Raw genomic sequence first — 20,479 nt, forward strand, 5'->3', positions numbered from 1 at the left:
GAAATAAGAGTGATATTAAAACTAAGTCGCTGCCGTCATTGTTGGAAACTGGAATTGGCTGGGCCGCGCTATGAATTCTGCGATATGGTTTTTCAACTTTGTTGTCCGGGTGGAAAATCTGGAGAAAGGTGGGATTCTCCCGGAAAAATCGGGAGGGTTGGCATGTATGGTTGTGGCAACATCACTAACCTTGTCAAACACCTCAGAGTAAATCATATCACAAAATATGACGAGCGTATGTTGAGGCGAACTGAAGAGGAGGAGAGGGACAGGTGCTGCTAGGGTGAGAGTCTCTCACGGAGTCCTTTAGTCCTCCAGGCAGGCAAGGTGTTCAAATAGCACACAACTTTAGTTTTTTTATTTCTATATGATGAACTCTGCATTATTAAGTGATAAGAAGAAGGTATTCTGATGTCCTGTAATCATTATGACGCTATAATTTGAGATACAATAAATAAAATCCGTTTTGTACAAAGTATCGGTATCGGATCAGTATCGTCGATACCACCCTGAATATTACTTGGTATCGGATCGGAAAGGAAATCAGTGGTATCGCACATCACTACTGCTTTTCTTAAATGGAACACTTAAGAAAAAGCAGCATGGTATTACTGCTGAATTTTCTCTTCATCTACATATTTTATTTGGTAAGAAATGGACTTTGCCAGTACATTTTTGGTGAAATGAAAGCCCAGTAATTGCTGGCCATTTAAGAGAAAGAGAGAAATATAAACTTGTATTTCACTGTGGAGCAGGCAGAGCTGGTGTCCGTGATGGCTGTGCTTATGAAAGAAAAACATTGATTGTCATTATCCTATCCATAGTCCCATGGGACTCTTCAGTGATACAGAGGACCATTTAAGAGCAGCACTGAGGGGACTTAGAGAAAAGGCTTCCGGTAAGATTCTGCTAATAGTCTTCTTACCAAAACCCTCACTTTGAAAAATTGATATCGTTAAGTACAGCAGATGTAAATGTGTGCTGTGGGCTCACGCACACGAGTGACATAAACTGACGTAAGTTGGTAAAAAGTTTGTGTATTACCCGAGCCTAACATAAGTTGTGATGTTATCACACAAGATAGAGAGAAAAACGAAAAAGTTCATTCTTCTTTTTAAGGTCTCTGTCTCGTAGCTCATACATCAGCAAACCATGGCATGTCAGACATCAGAGGCTGTTTTTCCCCAGATGGAAACTTGTGGAGGAAGTGAGCAACTTTGGTGGCTTGGCAGTAACACACCAATAGAGTCTGGTCACGTCCTTATCCAGAACTCCATGCAAAAGCCCTGATGTCTCTTCCAGATGTAAAGCCGTAATGCAAAGCCCAACACCAGATAAGGGTCAAAAGGGGACTCTCATCGATCAGTTCCAGACTAGAAGTGACTGCCCGGGTCAGGAGAGCATCTCATTATCTGTGATGCAAAACAGCTGAAGACCCAAGACCTTCTCACCTGAGGGATCAACATGGCAGATGACCCATTAAAGCCTACGATACAATGCTAGGTGATAACGTGTTTGAGAGGTATTCTAACAGCTCCCTTATATTTAGTTGTTCAAACTTTAAGTTTTTAACCTCATTGAAATTATCTGTAAAAATGTATCTCTGTTGGTTAGGTCCACTGTAGGGACTGGAAAGTGAAACAAGCAAATATATCATATCTGATCATTTTGAAACTGCCATTTTTGTCATTGTTATTACAATAAGGAAATTCAATACTGTTAAATATTGTAAAAACAAAATGTGAATGAATCTGAATTACAATAAAAGTGTTAATTCAGGATTAATTGGTTAATTAAAATCAGTCTATTTTATTAATAATTATCAAAAGATAATCAACTAAAATTTTTTCACTCATTTCGTCTGAAAAATCACTGCCTGATTAATCAATAGCTACAGCCTAGTCTGAATCAATCAAAATCAAAATAGTCTTAACCCTTTACAGCCGATCGGAGCGGGCACGCTCTGTTTTGCGTAACTATTTTTAAATCCCGGTAGCTCTGCAACCAAGTAAGCTAGCGCAATAATTTTTTTTGCATATGAAACTGGAGGAGTTGTACTTACATCTTATGCCATCAGCTTGTCCTAGGTCACAGTTTCCTTCCACATATAGCTTTGCAAAAACTGCATAAAAATCACTTGCAGCAACAAAAACATGATATTCCAGAAACACGCTTCGCCGATCCATCAGCTGTTTGTAACACTTCCTATGTCCATCAGCGCGAACTATCACATGACCGCATGACCTACCCGAAACCGGAAGTGACGTAATTTTGCGGAAATGTAGTTTTTTACGATCGGGGCCTTATGAGCTTGTGTTTTACTTGTTATGTGTTTTAAAAAGTTATGTTTGACTTTATGACTTTCTGTGTCGTTTCTGGGATGCTTAAGACTCATATTGCACTGCTGGAAATAGTTTATTTTGATGCATATGCTGTTATTTTGCAAATTTGCACTATAATATTTATTTTCGTTTTTCCTGCAGTATATAAAAATTGGTGTATTTCAAAAATAAAACTATGAAGACACTCAAAATAAATTTCCTGTGGTGGGAAACTAGTTTGTGTAACTTTTTTGTATTTACAGTTTTGAGGGATAAGCCTCTTAAATTTCTCTAACTAGAAATATATGTTAAAAAAACAAAAACGATTTTCAATTTTTTTGTAGTTTATTGCACTTTTTTGCAATTTATGTAATTACTATGCACCTAATGCAGACATATTATTAAAGTTTGGGCTATAATGGTTGTATTGATGTATAGCAACTTGAAATGCTCCCAAAAATGGCTCCACAGCATGTAAAAATATAATATAAGCTCTGGCGAACTTGGTTCTTTGGTAGGTCTTAAAGGGTTAATATCCACAATGTCAGATATCATGAAATTAAAATACTTCTCACAAACACAAATCCGCATGTCATTACTCCATAATGTTTACAGTGTATTCCAATTTTTCAGTAGGGTTTTCAATTAGGGTCTGAAAAGTGTACTGTAGTGGTCCATCTAGGGCCGTGTAATATTTCATTAAGGGCCATTAGATATGGTGCACTGGGCAGAAAAGTTCAAAGCTTTTAGCAGTTAGAGCATTAGTAAATGTGTTTTGCATGCTTGTATCTCAGTAATCATTATAATGCATCCTTGACATCCATCACCGGAATATAGAATTCCATTGCTTCAATATTAATCAGAGCTCGCCGGATCCATTTGGGTTTCATACAAGCATATGAAGTTTAACGTCAAACCCCTAACCTCTTTTCTGCAGCGATCGAGTTAAGTGGTACCAAATTAATTTTGTTTTTCTTTCTGTGGGAGCCCCCTCGGTGGAATAACAGAGGTATGCGACCTTCCTTCGGTAGTCTGCCGGTAGTGTGCCTCTTATCTTCTGCCCAAAATGCAAAGTACAAAAGATGCAGTTCTAAGATCCTAAGTAATCTTGTGGTCTGTCATCTATGATATTTATTAGTGGTGGAAACATGTTTTTAGTTAATGCAGACCAGCAAAAGGTGGATCGGGGAGGTGGTGGAGAGTGAGATGAGTGGGGGCGCCCCAATTTCCATGCATTAATACCAGACAGAGGAATTGAAACATAATCCATATGCATTTTAATTTCTGCTAGGAAGTACATTAGGGAACCGAACATGCTGCCCTGTGCCCTGCCCATTTATCCGCTCAAGTATAGTGAGGGTATACACATTTCTTTGGAGCTTAATAAAAGCCACATTACTGCAGCTTAACAGATGTTGTTCTCTGGCTTGTAGTGATACATTAACCTCCTTTGTTCAGCTTATCATTGATTAAAAAGATTTGGTCACGAGAAGTCATTTACTCTGGAAATATGTCTATTTAAAAATTTCATGGCGGTACTATAGCAGACAAAAAAGCGGACAAGACATAAATCATTACCATATGGGTTGAGTTTCAGAGAAACTATGAGTGCTACATTATTGTAGTTAGAATTCATCTGGAGAATGTGCTGTGAAATAAACATACATTGTAGACTTAAATTAACCTTACAACTATGGCCTATAAAGCCAAATAGAGCATGTTCAGAAAAAACTTAACTAAGCTTCATTCAAGGGATGATGTACATTAAACACAGGAAAGGTCGTCAGCACCACATGTGGTGTCTGTTTTGGTTTTGAGATGTGGGATGAAATGGAGGGAGGCAGAAGAGAGGAAGACACACAGAGGGAGGTCCTCTGAATGTAAACCAAAGCATAAAATTCTCCCGCCTCACGGGGGAGACAAAACGTGATGTAACTTCATCAGTTCCTCTCTCTTTCCAGTAAGCAGCAAAATTCAACTATCACTCGCTTCCGCTGCACCTGCCCACCCTCTTAGATGAATTCTGATGTCAGAAAGAGGCGTGACTCCTAACTCAATCGGCTGTCCACGGGAGAATGTGGTCTCCGCACGAGGTCGGTGCCACAGGCTGCCAGCCTGCCACCTAAAATGATAATAGATGATGCTAATAGCAAGAAGGACCATAAAGCTTTATCAGATTAGAGCCCCAATGAAACCCCGACATCTTATTGGTGGCTAAACAGCACAATGGGAAAAGTCAGAGATAGCATTTTGCAAGAGTTTTACTGCTGTTTTATTGCTTACACTTGTTTATATTTCACAACCTCTCTCAGGGCTTTTGCACAGTTCTCCCTATTCTGTGTTTATTTCGCCTTTCCCTGTAGGTTCCTTTTGTTTGTATGATTACTTTGAAATGAGCACGCTTATGGGCACTCCTATTGGTTTGCATTTTTCTGCCTGTGTTGGAGTTGCCATCCAGGGAAACATAAATGGCAACCCCCCAACGCTCATGTGTGTTTGATAAAAATCTTCCTGGTCTCTCTCCATTTGTCGGCAGCCGCTAACCACCTCCAGCTCTGCCTTCAGCTGCCTCCCATTTTATCATGCAGGCTCTAATCAAAGCCAGGTCTGCCACGGCACACATTCATCACGCATACACACCCACACAGAAACGCACACGCATATGCATGCATGCACTCTTACGTGTGTTTTCACACATGCAGACATACAAACGTTCAAGTCTCCCCCCGCCCTCTCTTATGGTTTCAGTTGTCTTCTTGAGCTTCAGTAATCGTATTCCACAATGACCAATAAAATGTGTTGCCACGGGGACTTTTATTTATGTATGTAAAACTAGGAGAACAACACGATTTTAGCCTTTTCTGACTGAGCCAAACAATGACTGTAGCATTCGTTAACATTTCTGTAAAAGCTGCCCACAGGAAAACAGTTAGAGCGAGCAGGTTGTCCCATGTGCATTAAAAGATTATTCACAAGAAACCTGCCCAAGGTGTCAATGTAATTTTCTAGCTGTGTGTACTACATCATATATTACAATATAAATATTACTGCCGTATGTACTGAGATTTGAAACAGGGGTAGATCTGTTTTCGATTTAGAGTAATTGATGTGAACCATTTTAGTAAATCAGTGTAGTTGGCTATGATTAGACAAGCTAAATTTATAGATCAAAACTTTAATTTGTTATATATTTGCAAACGTTTATGGGGCATACATTCATAAATAAATTGTAGCAACACTTCACCGCATATGGCTTTTTGTTCTTTGAACAACAGTCTCTAAATTTATCTAGCCTAGATATTCAGATGACCAAATAGAGAACAGGCAGGTAACAGATTTTATTCCCTTCTGGGGAAAAAACAACAACAACCCAGCACTTTCACAAACATCTGCAAACAAAGACACGCACACTCTCTTGTAGTGGAGCAAATGACAGGCTTATTCAAAACTTGGACAATTCTGAAAGACAGCTGAGCGAGAGAGTGTTTGTAAGTTACACTGTGACTGCACAGAAGGCGCAACACATGAGCAGCACACTAACAAAGCCGCAACAGCAGACCTTCGGGCACAGTAGGTCACTCGTGTTTTGGAAACACAATGACTGTTGTTCACACAACAACACGGATTTGAGACATTCGTAAAAATTCACTTGTCTGAAGTGTTTTCTCTGCAGAAAGGGATTTGTGTGCATACATACATTTGAATGTATGTTCAATGTCATTTTGCCACATATGTTAAAAATCAAAACAAAAAACAACATAAAGAAGGATATACTCTTGCATCAACTGTGGCTTGAAAAATGGTGACGTTCAATTTAGCATCACCATTTCTGCAGCTACCAACAAATCATCACTGAAATAAGAAGGACTGGGTGCACGTCATTATAGAGAAAACAGTAAAAGTGGTTCTTACTTTTACTGTGGGCATAATTTCCTACAGACAAGTCATTTACTGCAGTTCAGCCCACAGAAGCACAGTGGACTCATTTAGATGCTGTTTTAAATTCATTTTCTTTTATTTCAATTAAAGGAGAATACCGTTAAACTGAAAAATGATGTTACAGTTTTAGGCCAGGACACATTCCTTTTTCTTGATATTGGTGACTACCAAAGAAACACGTGAATCCATCTCTAATACAGCAACTGGTTGAAATCTTCCTAAGCACAGAAATACGGAGTTTTATTGTTGAAATTCATAGATATTCCATCTTGAATATTTATGTCATAAACTATTGTAGTCAGAGAGGTTTTACTGTTTGTGCTTATGCTCAGCACCAAAATTGTGGAAATACAAATGAGACATATTGCATTCTCAAAATGTTTTCAGACATAACTATGAGCACAGTAAAACCCATTCGTGTAAAAACCAAATAAATATGTACATATAAACACCTCTGTAGTGTATATATAAACACATGTGTCGTAATTGCTTCCAAATAAATATCCATCAACTATCTGAGATAGCGAGAGGGCAAAATAGCCTTTTGGCTGCAGGGAAGGAGGTGATGTTTGAATAATAATAATAATAAGTGTTTACGAGGACGAGCCGACACTGGGGAAATCTCTCTTTGAAAGACATTAAAAGACATTCATGCTTATTTATTAGGACATGTAAGCAACAAATATTTCATTAAAATACACAGAAAGCTTTATATTTTATTTACATGCATTTACACAATTCTGTGTGGATGGTGCATGCCTGCGCGTATTTGTTGGAAGAAGAGGGCTGCTTGTATAGAGTAATCTTGCACACACACACACACACACACACACACACACACGCAGAGAGAAAGACTGTAAAACCAGGCCAAGGGAAAGGGAGCTCTAGCTGTTTGCTTTAGCCCAGGAAAAGTCTCCCTTTTTTGTGCCATTAATCTTATGAGAAGTTTCTTACTTCTGAGATTTTGTTCTCACAATTTTGATCTAAATTTATTCATATGAACAAACAATTTTGTGGGTTTGATTTGGGAAACAGCAAGGTGCACTGGGAACTTTCAGAGAAAAATGCTCTCAACAGTTTTTTTTTTTTAAAGTAAACAAGGCAATGAACTGTTATACCCTGTAATGAGTCATATCATATGCTTCAATAGTTTCAGTGGGACCCAGTGTCAAATATGTTTTTCAAGTAATAATTATAAAAAAAGTGTCTATTTTTCCACTGTAAATCAACAACGCTCAGGCACATGGGATGTGATGCATTTCACATTACTGGCAGAGGAAATATTTGCAGTGAAATTTTATGGTTTATCGTGTTTAAACAAAGATTCCCTCCTGAGTTTTCTTCCATTTGTGCATGGAGATGAGATGCATTACTGGAGCCTAAAGAAAAGCATATTTTATATTAAAAATAGGATGGATAAAAAAATAACTGAACAGCTTTAAATATGCAAATATACAGAAATTCTTTAATAGAAAGGCACTATTCTATTTTAAATCTTTCAGGGCCAAAATATTATAATAATTAGTATTTAAAGAAAAATTAGACAGGACCGTATGTAAGCATGCAAGTTGCGCTGGGCCAACAGTATACCTCTTGTGCATCTCCAAGGAAGCATCATAATTACATGAGTGCCTTGTCTTCAGTAAAAAACAGTGACTGTTTTCTTTTGTCCTCCTAGGATTTTTGGCTGACTGGTAGCTAAGATTGTATGTTCGTGTTATACAGTGTTATTATTACATATCTTTGCAATATTAAGATGCAGTAGAAAATGAAAGCAATAAGTCTTCTTTTTTCATTTGTGACAGTGTTCATGAAAAGTTATGACTACAAAAACTTATCTTGACCACAAAAATGCAGTGATTTAGCAGAGTACGCGTGAGAGAGGTAGTGACCAGCTTGGCGCTGACTGTGCTCAAGGCGTCACAATGGGCTGTCTGTTTGATAACGGATCAGATTTACCTCTAAAAGACAGAATTTGACAAAAGGCTTAGCAAACAGTTCTGGGAATACAACACTGAGTAAAAGTGTAGAAGAGCAGTAAATGGATGTAGAGCACATTGTTGTGTAGACTGAAAGTGTTTTACTGAAATGTATCTTTTATTACAAGCATTATTTGAAAGAAGCCAGATGAAACCCGTTTAGAGCCAGCTGTTTATTATGAGACTCTTGAGAAAATAACAGCAGAAGAGCGCTGCATACACAGTTGTAACCTGTGGATCTGTGGTACCTATTACAGTCTCTTGTCTGCAGTCTGTGTTGCCATGTGTTCTCTTATATGTCAAATTATGTTTACCACATTTCCTTCCTTTGTACACATTAGGTTTGATCAGCTGTAAACACAATTAGCTTTTGTTTAGGCTTCAAGAGAGCATGATATTTGAATGCTAAAGTTTATTGCTTAGTTTGCCTTCTGTTACAGGTAACCTGAATGGAAAAAACAATGGGATCATTGTAATGATCTCATTTTTACTGATAGCATTGTTTTGAATTTTCCCTCTTTTCCTTTCTAAGTAATCTTCTGTTCAGTTAAAGTACAGGTGTCTCACTCCCCAAACAAAAGTATTTCCACAGTTTTGACAGAAAGTGCCATTTTCTCTTTTAAGAAATGACATGACTGCAAAATGTATTTGTTACATTTTTACCATTATGCAGGCAGGATGTTTAGTTTAAAATTCATCACTATTTCATTCTCCCCAAAAAGTTAAGATAAGATCAGATAAGATAAGATAAGATAAGACTATTGATCCCACAACGGGGAAATTTTTGCGTCACCTCAGCTCAGGTACAGATATCAGAAGGAAATACAAATAAGTACAATCAATGAAAAAAGTAAGATAATACACTATATACAATGGTAGCATACACAGTATGTGATTATGGATATTGTTGGAAATATGGAAGCCATAAACTATATAGCTTGATATAGCTATTGTACCACTACTATTCCTGTTTATAGACATGTACACACACACATGTACACACTAAATATACATATGTATACATATACAGACATATATACCTGCACATGTCCATACACATGGAAGGTCCATTATGCATGAAGTTGGGCCATTCTATAAAATGCAAATAAATACAGAAGTAAATAATTAATTACATAGTTCCTAACATCAAAATTAAGAGATGTTTTTTTGAAAACTAAATGTTCAATTTAAATGTGATCCCAGCAAAGATTTTAAACACAGCTGCATTATATGCAGTGCAACACACCAGTCACTGTTTGTCAGGCCTTTTGTTTCTTGGGTTATCTCGGTGACTCGGGGCTTAGAGTTTGTACAGATACCGTAAACTCTGAAATGTGCTATCATCCACACTACTAAACGAAACTCCAGATAAAGTTTATAATGCTCGTTGCAGTTTCCATCTCTAACACTGTTTATACAGACACCCTAGGTATGCTGGGGAAGATGAGTTTTCCTATCATAGGGTAACAGACTGTATTTACTGAAAGTACAGCACAACCCTGCAGATGTACCAAGCCCCAAATGCAATCAGTACAAAAGCACTGATTGTTCATTTCTGCTCAGCACAAGCCCTTTTGACTCAAAGTGCTGTCTTAAGGCCACTGGCATGGCTTTCTTGGCAGTTCTAAGGTTAAAGACAGAAATTGATCTGGTTTGACTGTTACAGCTTACAGACTTTGGGCTGTCCCATATCAATGATGTGTGGTCCACAACTACAACTGGCAAAATACACCATCGACCTTTACGTTTGTTAATCTTTTACACGATTTGCTTTAGAAGGTGGATTTAATATTTGTGAAAATATATTGATACTATGTTTCCTGTACCCTTCATTTTACACACAGGCAGAGCTACAACGGGCCAAATACAGCAACGTCCTTCGGGTCAGTTCAAATCTGAAAGATCCTTTTCATGAGTTGCTTCATACGGTGGATTTAACATTCTTGAAAATATATTGATGCTGTGATGCTGTGTGTGCACCCACCGTGCACCATACTTCACCATACAAAGACTTAGAACGAATAACACCTAATAACTTTTAAAGTCATTGCATTACCTTATTTCATTAACAAGTTTTTTTTTAATTAACTAATTTAGAAGCAGGATATTCCATGCCAATTTGACATTATCCAACAGTTATTAAATTAATAGGTGCTGCAGTTCATTAATATTCTAATTAGCAGTTTCATTAACAGCTATCTGATCACAGGTTGTGTGTGCATATGACTGTTTCACTAGCTGTTTTGTACTGAGATCTATGAAGCATTTCCCCTGCCTTAGTCAAAGTAGTAGCAATTAGATGCTTTTCCTTCTTATGAGATACATAAAGAAGAATCTGTGCTGGTCCTTCATCATTCTTCTGCTTCTTTTAAGTTATTATACTTAATTGGTGCCTAATGTTCAGGATGTCTGGTGAAGTGAAGCACACCTCCCTGCAGGTTTAAGCATGTGACTTGCACAATGTACCCTTTCTCATTAACTTTGACCCACCAGAGTTTCTCTAACAGGGGATTTAAGCCTTTTTGTCTCGGCATCACTTGCATATGAAACCAGAAGGCTTTTGCTGTCTTGAGTCATTTCCCTGGCTTATCTCCGATGGACACCAGTGCTGTCTTTTGGACAATTCGAAATGCTGAAATGTATTGGCTGATAATCACGGATACAGTGTTTGAATGAGACAAACTCTACTTCTACTACTGTATATCTTACTCTAACAAAATTCCACCTGTTTTCCTTTGAAGTCTTTGGATATTATTAGCTTTTTAAAGTGAAGGTTGTACACAACCTTTTGTTGGATATTTAAAATCTTGAAAGCTTGCTGTGTCAGAGGTGTTTTAACCTCTAGTTAAAAACATTGAATTTTGCAGGTAAAATATAACTGCACAATTCAAGGACATGAGCTTTACTTGTGCAAACATCACCACACTTCTTTAGTATGGATTGTGCGCTAAGGATCTCCAATCTTTGCACTGGTCTATTAGTATTGACACTGAGAGTGGAAAACAAGACCCCTCACAGAATATTGATGCCAGTAAGGCAGTATACAGGATGATTTGTACTGCACATGCTTCCTCATTGATTGTTTATTACAGCTGCACACTATGAGAAGAAAAAAAAACGACTCATCCATCACCCACCAGTAATGAGTTTTTACATACAGGCTCTGTTTAGGCCATAGGCATTTCAAATGGGCTGTCTCTAAAAAAAAGACAAAGATTGAGCAGCAATCATGGCTTATTATGTGACTACACCGAAGGACTAGAGAGTAAAGGAGGCTGATGCTGGATGGTAGACAGAGAAAGGAGGTAGTGGATGGCGTAGTGGCGAGTCTTTGTTGCAGCTGGGGACCTTTGCCTCAAGCTACTCTGTAGCCTTTCCCTACAGCTGGATCAATGATAGTGCTTTATCAAAGGGTGGCAAAGACTAATGTGCTCCTCTAAAATTGCAGACATGAATCCTGGTGTGTGCTATGTATGTAGACTAATGAGCTGTGCTGCTGCATGTTGTCGTGGTGATTACCATCTCCTCTGGAGATTGATCCTATCAGGGTAAGAGCAGGAAGGAAAGAGGAAGGTGACCAACAACAGCAGCAGCAGCAGCAGCAGAAAAACAGCATGGCACTCTACCCTGGCATCACATCCTCATCCCATGTGCGCCTCATGTGGTAATTAAGTTGAATTACACCAGCTTTTCATTAGATGAATGTAAATCCCAGCATGGAAATGGGAATTATTCACAGCTGTTTTTTGTTCCACAGGTTTTGGCTCTTGTCGCTAAGTGGAATGCTAAAGATGGGTTATGTCCTGACAGCTAATGATAACAAAGCCAAGTACCCCTTGCCCCCTCAGGACCCACTCTTCAGCCAGATGTGTTTTGACTGAGCTAATGAAAATTTGCCAGGCAATTTTATATGTTTGACTTGATGCCTGAACCTGTAGTGTAGGTCTGAATCCATAGAGGCTCCATTAAAGTGAACACACTTCATCTCATAATCGATATCCCAATACACAAGTGAGAAATGGCATCATTTTTATTGATGAATAGCCAGGAAAGCTCTCAATAGACACTTGAAGAAAGGTTTGTCTTCATCATGTTGTGTGTACTTGTGTTTTGATGTGCTGCTGCTCGACTGCAACAAACATGACTTCAAGGGATTAGAAGGCTCCCAAATGATATCTGATGTAATTATGGAGACGCATTTAAGATAAAATATGAAAAGATAAGACTGAAATCATCTCTGTGGAGAAATCATTGAAGCAACAAGGAGACCTAGGATGCACGCATGGGAGAAAATAGCACATGAAAATAAAATACAAATTTCCTTAAATGGAGTGTAGACAACCTAGTACAATTGCTGTATGATACATTTTTATTTGTGGAAATAAAAAATAAAAAATAGGGTTTTGGCAGAATGTGGTTTACTGTAATCAAAATTTTAAAAAGTCATGCCTTCTGTTACATAAATATAAAATGTACACACAGAAATTCGCTATTTTCTGAAATTCCAACTGTCAACCGAGACACCAGAGGTTGTGCTTTTTTTGGTGTGTGTCGCATACATTGACAGTAACATGGATCGCGGTAAGGCAGAGCCGCTGAATGAAATGAGATTTGCATGTTTTGCTGTGGAGACACAACAGGCCTGTTGTACACAGTCTGTCATTTGCAATCTGGTCGATCTGCAATGAATAGCCTGTTCCGCAGGGCTGCCTCCAGAGAATGGAAGCTCATACAGTTCTAAAGCCTAAAACAACAGAGAAGAATCTCTCATATTGTATCTCTGGGTATAAATTTACATTTCTAATTTCTCTGGCGTTTAGCAGGCAGCCCCACAGGCCAATACAGATGTCTCTGGCAATGACCTAACTCTTCATTAATATGTATGCTGACAACCAACCAAAAAGAATAATAAAATTGCCCTTCTCCAGTTACAGTTTCTCTGGGCTCCCGGAGCACCAGGGAGCGTCAAAAGCTGTCCAAGTGTAGATCATGAATTCTCCTCTTCTATCATCTCCTCCTGTCTTCTTCTCGATCCTTCTGAACCAAGTGGGGTGGTCGGCTTTTCTTAAGAGACGTTTTAGAGGATACCTTACCGACTTCTCCCTTAATGTAATTATTTAAGTATCAGAGCTCACATCACACCATGTCAGAGAGGAAACTTCTTTTGTTGGAAAGGAGGAAACAGTGATGTGATTGTTCAGGGTTTTTCTTTTTTTCTCTTTTTTTCTTCAGTCACATCTTAGACAAGTTAACCTCTTTAATTAAGAGTACTTAGCTGTGTGGGCCCGGATGGGGCAGGAAGCGATTGTTGAGACCCTGCCAAGCTGGATCGGGTTTCTCGGCAGCCCATGCTTCCAGCCAAGGCTGAATGGGAGGCTGGCTTGTCAGCAGATGCTGTGCTTAGGGATCAGTGTCTCTCTGTTGGGTTACAAGAGTCCTTTTCCTTAAGACAAGAGAGAGAAAAAAACCCGAGAGGACGAGTAAAGGGTGTAGTGGCGAAACAAGGATGAGGGGAAACTTGTATTGTGAGATATGTGCTCTGATGTTAGAAACTGTATACTTGGCATAGGCTGTCAGTTTGTTTCTGGCCCAGTGAGCATGTCAGCACAGCATTGTCCTCTGTGGGGATATCATCAGTAGCAGTGCAGTATATCAAAAATCTTCTTAAGAATACGACACAAGCCAGTCACTTTGCCTGAGAGAAGGAATTTGCCTTAAATGCTTCAGTGTTCTACAGCAGTGGGAGAACACGGTTTATTACTACTTACATGTAGTCTAGGAAAAAAAATCAAAGAAAACAAGCTCTGTTACAGAAATTTGATGTTCTACTTTAACACTGTGGTATGCTGTGACTAATACGTGTTGAATCAGGCGCACTTACATGACTGCCAAAAATAAATATGAATACTCTGCTTGTATAAAAGATAAGTGTAGCACTGTTTTGAATTTTTCAGTCCCATATAATGAATCGCAGTTCTGAATCTTCTGTTCCTGCAATAATAGCTTCCAGTCTGCTCCGTTGGCATGGTAATTTCATCCAGCGCGTAAACCCAAAATGAATACATACGTCATGTGGTTTACATGCTGTATCTGTATTAGTTTCACCAGTGTTCCAAGAATGACGCCTCTAATTTCACTTTTTGATTTCCTAAATATCCTTTATGCGTGTGGTGACATGCGATGTTCTAAAGGGACAACCCAATAATCTCCAAGTTTATTGGTCTGTGTGCCAGACGCAGGAGTTTGAAGACTGAATTTTTCCAGCGGACAAAGAGACACAGGAAAATATGGTTACAGCTAAAGAAGCAAACATGTAACAGCTGGTGGGGGGAAAAAATCTGTCTATGCTTTTTGTGTTTTGATGCTAAGATATATAGCATAAAACCACAAAAAGCATAGATTACTGTATGAGTGTGTGAGCACAATAAAAAAAAACCCAATATATTTCTATTAAAATGTCTTACATAAAATTTCTAATTAAATGAAGTAATCAACACACAGATGGTCTTCCCTAGATGCCCCAAACTGACAATATGCCTTGTCCATTATCTCCTCAGTGTGACTTCTTCTTTACATCCAAGTTGAACCTGGCTGTCCTCTAAGTGTATCAGTGTAACAGAAGCACACCCATATAGAGTTTCCCTGTCATGAACTAACATATACACACTGGGGTCTACGAGAGTTCAAAGTTCTTGGGTGTCCTGGGGGACAAACCAGAGTGAAAGGCTAGGCTTTTTTTGGCCTAAATTACTTGAAACGACTTTAAAATTATACCCTCCAATGTCTAGACTCTTTTAAAATGCACTACATGGCAACACCAGCCATTAAAAAGAGGCGTGTGTCTGTGCAGTGAAATCTTCATTAGGACCATATCTTATTTTTAAAAGTCCTGAAGGAAACATTTAAAATTTGCACCTGCAGATGTCACTTAAGTGTTTCCTGTACACATTCGGTGATCAGAGGAAGATCACAAATGAAATGGATGACTGTGTCTAACTGGGAATTCTCTTTGATCTACAATCAATCTCTACCATATGAGCTGGGGTTTTTGTTGAGGGGAAAATTGAGAGGGATGGCAACCTCATTTCCCAAGTTTACCACAAAGTTCAAGCGTCCATAACCTGTGGTCAGTGCCTTCTTGTATGCTCTCGTTATGCCTGCCCGCTCTCCTCTGCCAGTGCTTGTTTCTTCTTTTTTGTATTACTCTGTACTCTTTCAGGGATATAGTGACCTTGCAGGGCCATGGAAGTACTTATATTTTGAGACCTTTGAAACTAAAGGTGGCAGCCTCACTCATAACTTTCAGATTAACGACTAACCACATACAACATGACGTATTTCCAGACTATAGTACTTGAGCCCATTCCCTTATTCTGTACCTTATGTTATACATTTATCAATTCATGCCAATGTTGCATAGGGGGAGAAAAATTTATAAAAGGGGAAAAAAACAGAAATATGAAGGGTTTTTTTTAAGTTGTTTGCACCTACAACAGACCTTGTGAGTTTTGCTATTCAGCATGTACATAGATATTTTTGCATCTTGAAATGTTCAGTGTCAATGCCGGCAGCAGCAGCAGCAGCTCAATTGAAATGGAAAAGTATTCTGAAATCACAAAGTGGCTCTAGCTAGCTGCCTGTGAAAGCACTCAGGCTCATCTGGAGCTGTGGGCCACAGCAGTGGGGAATTCAAACCCCACCTGTAACTCATTATACCAAGGCCCAGCACTATATGCACCATCCACATTTTGATCTTTCTCCATTTCATCTGAAATAAGTTCCATGAAAAAGAGCAACAGATTCAGGGTGTTAGTGTGTACGGCTTACCAGCCGACACAGCTGCCTACACTGACTTCCTTTCCCCCCTATTAGCTAGCCCCTGACTGGGGAAGATTAGAGACAGATTGCAGCTTGGGACTCCAGCCTCTCTGTATTGAGAAAATGACAAGGAGCAATCATCGTCTCTAGTCTTCTGATTTTTTTTTTTTTTATGACTGTTTATTTTCCAACTAAAGAAAAGGATTGAGACCATAATTCAGCAGCATGTTTTTGGTTTGCCATTTTTCAGGAGGATCAAAATACGTTGCTAAGTTGGGCTGCAGTTGCAATAATCGTACCTGTACACACACACACACACACACACACACACACACACACACACACACACACACAACAAAGATTTGTTTCTGTTATGAACAGGGGAATGTGTCATTCACTATTTAATTCATGGAAAGGAGTTAACAAGCAAATTGAAAGATTAAATATCCTCCTTAATTCTCATTTCATATTTTCCAGCATATTTAATCTCTGTGGAATGGTTGCATTTTACAAATGCATGGATCCCCAAGGCAGAGATTTCAGGTTTGGCTTTTCCTGTCTGATAAATATAATGCTCAAACCTTGGCATTGGTACTGACTGGGCTCGATTCCAGAAAGCCCCAAAATGCTCCAAAAATTTCAAAGTCCATTTGAACCGTAACATTAACTAGGGGTGTCAAATTATCGCGTTAATTGCGATTAATTAATTACAATGCTATTTAGCGCGTTATGTTTTTTAATCTCGTTAATCTAATTTTTAATCTCTTGACGTCATTGATTTTGTATGAGAGTTGCTATGTTGTAAAATCCGTTTTTATGTGCTGGGCTCCTTGTGCTTGACTTGTTGGGGGTGGAGTCACGTCGTGAGGTCAAGGTGAGAAGTGGTGATTAGCTTACAGTGTGGATATGGAGGCGCATCTGAGAGTTGTTGGCCCAATGAACGGGAAATTTGTATTTCATAAACGCCCCGACGGCACCATTGACAAAGGTAAAGTGGTCTGCCTAGAGTGTAAGAAGGAGTTTGCTCACCACCAAAGCAGCTCAAGTTTGGCCTATCACCTCAACGCAAAGCACCCAGCCGCGAGTGCAGCAACAGCTAGCAGTGAAGACGTTAGCAATATAGCAAGCCAGAGCAAAGCTTTTCGCCAAACAAAACTAGAGAATACCCCTCGTATGAGCAAGTCTGCGACCGACAGGCTGACTAATGTTATTGCCAAGTGGATAGCGATGAACTGTAGGCCGATAAATATAGTAGAGGACGAAGGATTGACAGAGGTGTTGCAAATTGCGTCCAATGACCCGTCATACAAGCCGCCGTGCAGGACTACAGTAACGACCAAAATCAGCAAAATGTACGACGGCGAAAAGAAAAACAAACTTGAGATTTTGGCGGAGGATTCTCCCAACTGTGTTGCTATAACCGGAGATCACTGGACCTCAGCTGGCAACCACAGCTATTTTGGGGTGACTGGACACTTTATTGATAGTGAGTGGAACCTCAACTCATTTGCACTGACCGTCATGAGAACAGAAACCAGGCACTTTGCTGATAAATGCGCCGAACAGTTCCTCAAGGTAGCAAATGACTGGGGTATTGAAAACAAGATATCCACCTTTGGCACAGACAGCGCAGCAAACATGCTGGCTGCTATGAGAGCACTTCCATATGAGCACATCGCCTGCAATGCTCACATTCTCCAGAGGACCATCACGGTATGTCTCGATAGCAGTGGTTTTGTCGGTGTACTGGCAAAGTGCCGCAAGATTGTTGGTCATTTTAAACAAAGCCCTGCGAGTACCACAGAACTTAACCAACAACAAGTAGCACTCGGAAAGAAGAGTGATCAACTTATACAGGATGTACCCACCAGGTGGAACTCGACTCTCGCAATGGTCTCACGCCTCCTATGTAACCGAGAGGCTGTCCAGGCTACGTTGGACCAACAGAACCACAGGTTGGTCTTGCCAACTGAAGCTGAGTGGGCGAAACTGCAGAGACTGGAGCTCCTGCTTGAACCATGCAAGTAAGTTCAAATAAACACCTTCCCATTTTAATTATATAAACTACTGTTACATGTGTAAAATCAAAATTAATGAACATAACAAGGAACTTTTAAGGACAATTAAATTGGAAATCAGTTACACTTTGATTTAAATGAATCCAGCTGGGTTTATTTAGCAAACCTCTCCACCTCTGCAGGTATGTGACAGAGCTGCTGGGTGGTGAGGCCTACGTCTCTTGCTCTGTAGTGCTGCCTGCTTTTCGCCATCTGTACCGTGTCATGGACATTACTGATGATGATCCTGCCTACGTGGTGAAGTTCAAGAATGCCTTCCAGAAGGATCTGGCAGCACGACGAGCTAATGGCAACGAGATATGGTTCGAGGTGGCCACAGCATTGGATCCACGGTTTAAGGATTTGAAATGTCTTCCAAGAGAAAAGAGGGAACAGGTAGGACAATAAGGTTAAGCTGGACTAATGAGTCCAATTCATTATCAAATCAAACTTTTATTTATTATATGGAACACAAAGTTCTTTACAAGATTAAATAAAAAAAAAAAAAAAAGCACTTAGTTTTAATCACAATCATTCATTCATTCATTCATTCATTCAGGTGTGGACCATTCTGGAGAATATGCTCCAGGCAGCAGAGCCCAGAAGAGCAGATAGTCTCCAGCCCTCCACAGAGGATGATGGACCAGCTCAGAAGAAGAGGAGGAGCGAACTCCTTCTGGGGTCTGACTCTGACTCAGAAGATGGAATTGAGTCTGGAGAGCTGCAGCGCTACAGAGCAGAACCCAGCATCAGTATTGATGACTGTCCCCTGCAGTGGTGGTATGCTCACTCAGGAGTCTATGAAAAGCTGTCAGTCCTAGCACAAAAGTACCTGGCCTCCCCAGCTACCTCTGTACCCTGTGAGAGACTCTTTAGCCTTGCAGGCCACATAGTGCAAAAGAAAAGGGCAGCCTTGCTTCCAGAAAATGTTACCAGGCTGGTGTGTCTTAGCGACTGGCTGAGGAAGAAGAAATGAGACACATGTGGTCAGCATAGCTGCTGTGTCATTTGTAGCCTACTAGAATAGATTGCTTGATGTTCAGCACTTTTTTTTGTGATGGAAGAATACTTTGATGTGCTAACTTGCAGCACTGCAATGTCAGTTTTATTTTTCATTATCTGAAGCAGAGGAATTTCAGTGCTGTATTGCTCAGAAAAGAGCAACTCTGATGTGCTAACTTGCAGCACTTAATTTATTTGATTTTATTTGTATTTATTTTTCCACTTATTTTACAAAAGAATACAACAGTATGTAAATGGTTGCATCTGTTTAACGTTTGTTAAACAATAAATGACTTTATAAAGTCACTTTCTTTGTTATATCAGTCTTTTGGTCTGCCACAATAAGTTGAGGGCTTTCCTCAGCTATTTTTAGGTGAGATTAAAAAAGAGATTAATTAGATCAATTAATTAAAAATCATAATTAATTAATCTCTATTTTTTTTTAATCTCTTGACAGCACTAACATTAACATTAACAAGCGAGCTGCTTGCTTGAGTCAGATGGACTGAGTTAAATAAAATGAGCTGTACTAGTATCAATATTATGTAAAGCATTTAATGGGGGTGCTAATAATGCTTTGCTGAATGCTGGTATACAAGAGTCAGATATGCTGTAAGCCAAATTACCTTTTGTGTCTTAGTTGAAAATTGTTCTATGCATCAATAGACAATTTCCCATTAAAATCTTGCTTGTCTTGTGCGTTTTTGTTTCCCTCATCAGCACAGTTAGTCATTTATTGCATCTTTTGCTAGCTAGACATTTTCCTTTGGAAGGCTACTTCTATCTCAGTATAAGTATTCAATTTATTCAGGTTTAATAAGTACTCAGGGTACAAACCAATTTAGTAATACAATCCCTTCCCTGGAAAGATCATTACATAACAATTTAACAAACAATGCTCTCCTAAGCCATAGAGGCGCATTTTATTGTTGTACATAAGCATTCATATTTTGCATTAGTAAATGCAAAGTCATTGATCCCATAATGTATTCTTATCACAGTTGTAAATATTGTCCACATTATTAAAGAAAAACAAACCCACAAGAAAATCCTTGTTTCCTCTTTTCCAGCCTTAAATAACTTAAAGTGATACAACATGAAGTCAGAAACATTTTTTTAAAAATCCCTGAAAAGGTGACTAAGAAGGGAATTTTTGCAAGTCCCTTATTGAGGAACTTACTATTTAACAAAAGTTAATGAGTTAGATAAAGTTTATAAAATTAGATGTTTTTGTCTTAGATGTTTTTAAAGAGCATTACATAGTTTACTTAGAAAATTGCTTTATTGTCTAATTTAGCCGGACTTATTTCTGGACTGTCTTATTTTAAGGCTCTTTTTTTGAGAGTCACTGGATTTAAATGTA

The 20,479-nt window shown here is 39.0% G+C and overlaps 1 protein-coding gene across 2 annotated transcripts in view; it reads left to right on the forward strand.

Annotated features, from left to right (window-relative positions):
- Positions 1–19,422, forward strand: part of LOC146697183 (E3 SUMO-protein ligase ZBED1-like) — a 45,907-nt gene extending 26,485 nt beyond the window's left edge. The window contains exons 2-4 of one of the 2 annotated variants that reach the window (XM_085475744.1): positions 17,929–18,081; positions 18,258–18,510; positions 18,674–19,422. In XM_085475744.1, the coding sequence (XP_085331870.1) occupies positions 17,948–18,081; positions 18,258–18,510; positions 18,674–19,090 (804 nt within the window). In that variant the 5' untranslated portion in view covers positions 17,929–17,947 and the 3' untranslated portion in view covers positions 19,091–19,422. Of the gene's footprint in view, positions 1–16,733; positions 18,082–18,257; positions 18,511–18,673 lie in introns of those variants that run through there. The other variant, XM_085475743.1, reaches the window with a different exon arrangement.
- The last annotated feature ends 1,057 nt before the right edge of the window (positions 19,423–20,479 follow it).

The sequence above is a fragment of the Copadichromis virginalis genome, linkage group LG12, assembly GCF_057382275.1.
Source record: "Copadichromis virginalis isolate Kocher_CV1m ecotype Utaka linkage group LG12, C_Virginalis_male_GT1.1, whole genome shotgun sequence".
Classification (NCBI taxonomy): Eukaryota; Metazoa; Chordata; class Actinopteri; order Cichliformes; family Cichlidae; genus Copadichromis; species Copadichromis virginalis.